This window comes from Eleutherodactylus coqui, chromosome 1 (assembly GCF_035609145.1).
Source record: "Eleutherodactylus coqui strain aEleCoq1 chromosome 1, aEleCoq1.hap1, whole genome shotgun sequence".
In the NCBI taxonomy this organism is placed as follows: Eukaryota; Metazoa; Chordata; class Amphibia; order Anura; family Eleutherodactylidae; genus Eleutherodactylus; species Eleutherodactylus coqui.
This window is the reverse complement of record NC_089837.1, coordinates 276,462,493-276,469,315: the sequence shown is the minus strand read 5'-3', so window position 1 is coordinate 276,469,315 and position 6,823 is coordinate 276,462,493. Positions and strand designations below refer to the sequence as shown.

The following is a 6,823-nucleotide window of genomic DNA, read 5'->3' as shown; positions in this document are numbered from 1 at the left end:
AGTGTCCTGAATGACAGCTGATTGATACTGGACAGCTGGGGGGACACTTTATTCCGCTCTTTATATTTCAGGGAGCATTTCTCATTGTATTGTAGAAGTATATAATCCCATCCGTATTTTGAGCTCAATGCAACTTTGTGTTGTAACGTTAAAATGTTTACGCACTTCGTAACTCTTTACTTCAGAAATCTGCGGTTCTCTTTTTGCCACAGAAAAAGTCAGTTCTTGAGGAAAGCAACTTCTAAAACTGTCCGGATACTAAACTGTCAACATTGTGGCAGTGCCAACTGACTCACTTGGGCAAAAGCAAAGTGAAAAAGGAAGGGTATGGAGGGGTTAAGGCCGGGCGTGAAGAGAGAATGCGGGGAGTGTCCGCTGGAGACATTATTTGCATTCATGAAAACTTCCTGGTTCTGTACAGGTGACAGGAGGAGGGACTCAGAGGGCAGTGCTCACTGTTCAGACCGGGAAAAGACGAAGCCGCTGGAGGAAGGACGAGACTAGTCATTCATGCGAGGCCGCTGGTGTGTACATCACGCCAGGCACTGCTTATGTGAGAGGGCTGACTGACTAGAAGTGAGAAGAGCGCCGTCCGGCTCTGCATCTACAATGAGTGACAAGTCCAGCTTCCTGCACATCGGGGACATCGTGTCCCTCTACGCGGAGGGCACAGTATGCGGCTTCATCAGCACCCTGGGGTGAGTGGCACAATGGGCAGCAGCCATGTGGGTGTACAGTAGTCATATTTTCTCACTTGGGTGTGTACACCATAAAAGAGAGTTGAGGAGAGTCTGGTAGACGTAGCAATGTCATTGTGTGGTGACTTGTACAGGCTTTCCTCAGAAGCACTGTGGAATGATATTAATCTGCTTATCTTTATGTCCCTTCACACATGGAGTGAGTGGTTTTTGCACTGGAAGAAGGTTCAGCCATGTGGATCTTTTATATAGTTGAAGCAAATTTGTATTTATATGGGTGGTTGGCATTCTATTGATTTTTGTGCCGTGTGATCCTGAAACTGGCCCTGCATATGAGATCTATATAGAGAAACCCGCCAATTATTTAATGTCTATTGGGAGCTACTGACTGTTTCCCAACTGCAGCTATTGGGGAGAGAAGGATTGCCCTTTGGATTTCTATGTGCTTACTCCTTTTGTTCTCCAGGGGATTGACAGCAGTTTATCGGATTGTCTTTGCATGCTACTATTCACAGAAGTATATTGAGATTGCATATGTTTTATTTTTATGATGGATCAATAAAACAGATACAGGCTAAAAAAAAGTAGTACACATATCACATGTAAACTTTCATGTCTGTTTCTGACAAATGAAATCTGAGCTGTGTTGCTACAAAAGTCTATGTAACCCCAGCAGGAGGGTTATCTTTGGTACTGGTTTGGCTAAACTTTAAGAGTTTTCATAAGCCGGTTTCACATCTGCATCAGAACCTCCGGCTAGAGGTTCTGTCACAGATGCAGTTAAAAATACCGGGAGAAAAAGCGCTGCCTACAGTGCTTTTTCTTCCTTTAAAAGCAAGCCCGCTGGGCAGAAAGCTGGGGTCCACCCGGTGTTGTTCGGTTCCGTCCATTAAGTTGCTTGAAAATACCCTGAGTGTCTATTCTACTCTGTAGACATCTATAGCCATCCACTGCATATGCTGTGTAGGGAGGGGGCTCAGGAGCCAAACCTGCTCCATACATGGTGGGTATGGGCTGTCTTTGACAACCGACGCCCACTTGCAATAACCTCGATCAGAGATAACTCTGATTGTTGCTGTTAACTTGTTAAATGCCACTAGGGCTGCCATGATCATTTGCCCATTAGGCTGGGTTCACACAGGGTGGAAATTTCGCAGAATGTCCGCAGCAGGACCGCACAGAAATTCTGCGAGATTTCCTAGGTGGAAATTTGGCGCGGGCTTTTAAGGGGCTTTATTCTACTATGGAAAACTCTTTCCATGGAGAGAAGGCAGCAGAAACGGTGCCAAAATTGACATGTCACAGATTTAAATTCCGTGCTAGATGTGAGTTTCCCCGCAGCTTGGCCGGTGCGGACTGTCGCAGCGTGTGAACGAGATTTTTGCAAATATCTTCCACTTTGCTGCTTAGTCTCGGGCTTAAAAATGCAGTGAATTTCTGAGGGGCCACATGACAATTCTGTGTTAATTCCGCCCCATGTGAACCCAAGCCTATGGCACATCTTTAGAATTCAGTCTGTGAAATGCAGTATAATGAAATAGAATCATACTGTATAAGCAATCAAAAGATCAATAGTTCAAGTCCCCTATGGGGACTGCAAAAAAAAAACTTGATTATACACATAAAAAAAACTCTTTAGCAAGGTGTCTCTTCAAAAAGAGAAACATTAAAAAAAACAAAAAACGTGTTATTGCTATGTCCATAAAGGTCCACTTTAAAATACCACATTATTAATCCTGCATGGTTAACATGGTAGAATTTCACTTTTTTGGTCACTGCATAACCTAGAAAATAATTGAATAAAAAGCGATCAAAAAGTCGTATGTTCCCCAAATTGATACCAATACAAACTACACCTTGCCATGCAAAGAATGCGCACTTAGACAGCCCCCATTGGCAGAAAAATAAAAAGGGGTCACAATATAGCAACCGAAAGCAATTCTTTTTTTTAATATAGGGTTTTTAAATCAAAAACTGGTGCAATTGTGTTTTTTTTTTTTTGTTTTTTTTTTTAAGTCTTCCAATATATTATATGGTACCATTGAAAAGTACAACTCATCTCGCAGGAAACAAGCCCTAATGTAAATATGTCACATGCTGCCATGTGCAGTACAATTTTGACACTATATGACACAATATATGATCACCACCGGCTCCAGATTTACACTTATGGCCGCGTGAGCCCAGCCTAAATCCGTTCAAAAATCCACGTGGGAATTGGCTCATTGCATTGCAGTGAATGAATTCTGTAATGAAAATCTGTGGCATTTCCGCAACAGATACAACAGCATACTGCGGATTTGAAAATCTGCAATAGAATTAGCTTCCACTGCAGCGAATAGGGGTTGTTAACACCTCATTCACTTACATTGTACTGCATTTTTCTGTGGAATTTCAAATTGTATTCTGCCACTCGTAGGGCTCATTCACACGATGTCACCACATATTACGCACGTGATGAACCGCCTCGTGATACGCAGTAAATGTAGTTCATGAAAGTACTGTTTTGAACGATAATCATTCTGTGTAAAAGCATGTAGAAACTGAATGACTGGACGAGAATCGTCCAGTAATTCAGTTTTAAGGCTGGGTTCACACTGGGCAGATTTGCCGCGGAAATTCCGTCCGTAATTTCGCCTCAGCAAATCCGCCTGCGGCCGATTAATCCCAGGATTAGCCAGCCATGTGAACGAGACAGCTAATCCACCGCGGCAAAGCCAGCAGAAGCAGGGGCTGCGGCATGGATTCGCCAGCCAGGCTGCTTCGAAACCTGTGGCAAAGTGCCGCGGGTTTTGAAGCAGTGAATTCCCGGCAGAAATTTTGCGGTTTTTCGCTGTGGCCAAACCACAAGTTTTCTGCCCAGTGTTAACCCAGCCTAAGCATGCATACACCATCGTTTGGTGTAAACAGCAGCCATCAAGTACTGAACATTGCGTATGGGCGACAATTCATATGCAATGCCCAAATGAGGCAGAGCAGGGAATTAAAAAAAAAAAAAAAGTCAATCTGAGAAATGCTGTCATGCACAGTGCACCCGCTGCCATACATGGCAATAGCTGGCTCACATAGGCTGGTGAAACGCTGCGTGATCAAGTCAGTGTTTTACGCACATGGTTTTGTGAATGAGCCTTTAGGCTGCTTGCCCACGGGCGTTGTGGTATCCCGCCGCCCAGGAGCAGGATCCAGCAGACAGATCTCCGTGGTGAGCTTATCTGACAGATAGAATCGCGGCAATTCACAGCATGCTGCGATTTGCCACCCGCGAGCGGAAAATCGTTATGATTCTCCACTCGTGAACAGGGGGCTGCACTTTGATAGCAACGCTATGGAAAGCATGCACTGCTGGATTATCGCCGCGGGGAACGCAATGCAAAAGCGCCTGTGGACAGGCAGCCTTAGGCCTCATGTCCACGGGGAAAATAAGAATTTCCCGCACGTGGATCCGCGCCCCATAGGAATGCATTGATCACCCGCGGGTAGATAAATACCCGCAGATGGTATTTAAAAGGGAATTTAAAAATTTCTGGAGCGTGAAATAAAATGGACATGCTCCATTTTAGTGTAGATCACGCGTGCGGGAGCTCATAGAGCACATAGCTCAATTGATCTCCCGCATGAAAAATAAAATAATAATAATATAATAATCTTTATTTGTATAGCGCCAACTTATTCCGCAGCACTTAAATAAAAGACAATTACAGTGCATCTGCACTGCATCCGCAGCCCAAATTTGCGTTACAAATCCGCAGCGGATCTGATTTTCCCCGTGGACATGAGGCCTTACTGTGTATAGAAGAGAGGAGACATGCTCCCTTCAAATTATACGTTGTAAATCCTGTACTTCTTAGATCTGGAGAAGAATCAGCATTACATTTGTATATCAATAACTATCTAGTGTTGCTTTTTTGGAAAAAGGTGAAGTGAAGAATAGGTTAGCCTAAAATACTTAAGATATCAAAGACAAAAAATGTTTTCTGCGTTCTAATAATAGACCGGGTACTGTGAGATGAAAAGACAGAATGTGAAAAGAGTGTATTGGAGATTGTGTAGGTGTTAATGTTCTGCAGAGCAACCGCACAGTGGGTAAATAGTGAGTAAACCACCAATATTTGGATAGAACACTGCACAATGTGTTTAGAGGGTGTGGTGCTGAGATAGCATGCCATAAAACATATGCACATATAACTACGGTATGTATTACAATATACTTGCAATTGATGGTGTGTCCAGTGTATAATTCTGTTTATGACTACGGTATGTACTAATGAATTGATACTATGTATTGGTCTTAAAACTATCCTGTCACTTTGCACATAGTTTCTGATCTGCATTTAGTTTTATAGGAGGGGCCAAGCAGATTGGTATGTAGTTTTGTGGGAAAAGATTCAGTATAACTACTTATTTAGCATAGAAAGAACAAAGATGTAAATGAATAAACAGTCAACTAGGTGGTCCTAGCAGTCATTGACTGACTTCCCTGCATGACTGTGTACAATAAAGGCCCTTTTACACGGGTCGATTATTGTTATGATTGTTCAGGCTCCTGCGCTTCCGCGGGTTTCTGAACCATTGCACTGGGGGTATTAGGTGGTCTAAAGATTGATTCTGCCATCTTGGGTGCGAAAACAGGACCCAGAAGCAGTGGATTGAAGGACAGCAGATCAGAAAAACTGCAGGTTATATACCCTCCCTACCCTCTGGTCTTGGGTAAGAATTTTGTACTGAAACTAGAAGTTCACTTTAAAATCATTTCATTTTGTCAGCTATTAAAAGGTATCATATCAACAAGATTAGATTGTTTCTATTACAGTAATAACTATTTTTTTCTACTGGATAACACAGTACCAAAGTTTTTTCCTTTCATGGTGTATAGAATGGTAGCTCCCAGCCACAGATTAGACTGCCTGCTGGACCAGGGATGTAAATTAATAAAATAGAATTTAGGGTATAAGCACAATCGGCTTTTTTTTTTTTTCTTCAATTTTCAGCTTGGTCCGAAAATTAGATGGAAATAGTACCCATTAATTCTAAACAAAGCACACTGGCTTTGTTTATACTCGAATTATGGTAATAGTTTGGGTAAAACAAAAATGAAACGGGTCTGTGTCAGTGTCACGTACAATATGAACAGTGTGATAGGTATTGTCAATATAAAATAAGGGTGTAAAATATGAACCGCAAATCTTAAGGGGCGTAGAATTCGAAATAATTTACTGTCTGTTCCTTTGTTCCATGGATAAGTGATGCCACAAGTGTCTGGCTGTTGCATAGCACCCCTACACTAAGGGTGCATTCACAACAGTGAGTCGCGTCCGACATTCTCGGACACTACTCGCATAGCACACCGACACCCCACTGCACATCTGCAAGTTCTATTATCGTGGGAGATCATGCAGTGTTAGATCCACAACTGCCATGTGGCTGAATGGAGTCTGATTTGCAGCCGTAGTGTGACCAAAAGCTCCATCTTACTGCGGCTCATGGATGATTTACGTGGGAACTCCTTGATCATTGTTAGTAGCTGCATGGTTTTAGGTAAAGCACACAGCTATAAACAATGAACAGGGAGTAAGTCATATGTCAGCCACCATGAGATGAGACCCTAGAATTACAGGTTGCGCAGGTCTTTTCTAGTTAATCCCCTACAGGTTTATATTCTTTACTGTCATATAACATGGAATTTATTTATTTGGCTGACCGTGAATAAGTGTTCATATAAGGCCTTAGGCAAGTTAATAGTATGGGTTCTGCTATTAAACCCTGTATACAGTAGTAATAGTTTGTGCAGGTCAGCCATGTATTCTACGGCCGCCTGCAGACGGCTGGGTCGGATCCTGCAGCGGGATCCGACCCGCACCCCTGCAGTGATCAGTGCGGCTCGCCTTCTTCCGCATCTTCTCCTCACTGTGATGTTCCGGCTGCCGCCTAGCCCGCGCATGCGCAGAGTGGAGCTGGCGCATCGGGAGTTACATCTCTGTGCGGGTCTCGGAAATGAAACATACCGCGATTTGTTTTCCGCTGTGTTTTCACGCGGACAAATCACGGCCATGTGCATAGGATTGCGTTTTGTAATGCAATCCTATACAGGCGGGCACGGGCTGAAATTCTGCAGGAAATCCTGCCGC

At 43.3% G+C, this 6,823-nt stretch overlaps 1 protein-coding gene across 3 annotated transcripts in view; it reads left to right on the top strand.

The window, feature by feature from the left end:
• Positions 1-471: 471 nt before the first annotated feature.
• Positions 472-6,823, top strand: part of ITPR3 (inositol 1,4,5-trisphosphate receptor type 3) — a 665,728-nt gene continuing 659,376 nt past the window's right edge. For all 3 annotated transcript variants that reach the window (XM_066609086.1, XM_066609095.1, XM_066609083.1), the window contains exon 1: positions 472-698. In XM_066609086.1, coding sequence (XP_066465183.1) covers positions 610-698 — 89 coding nt within the window. In that variant the 5' untranslated portion in view covers positions 472-609. The remainder of the gene's footprint in view (positions 699-6,823) is intronic.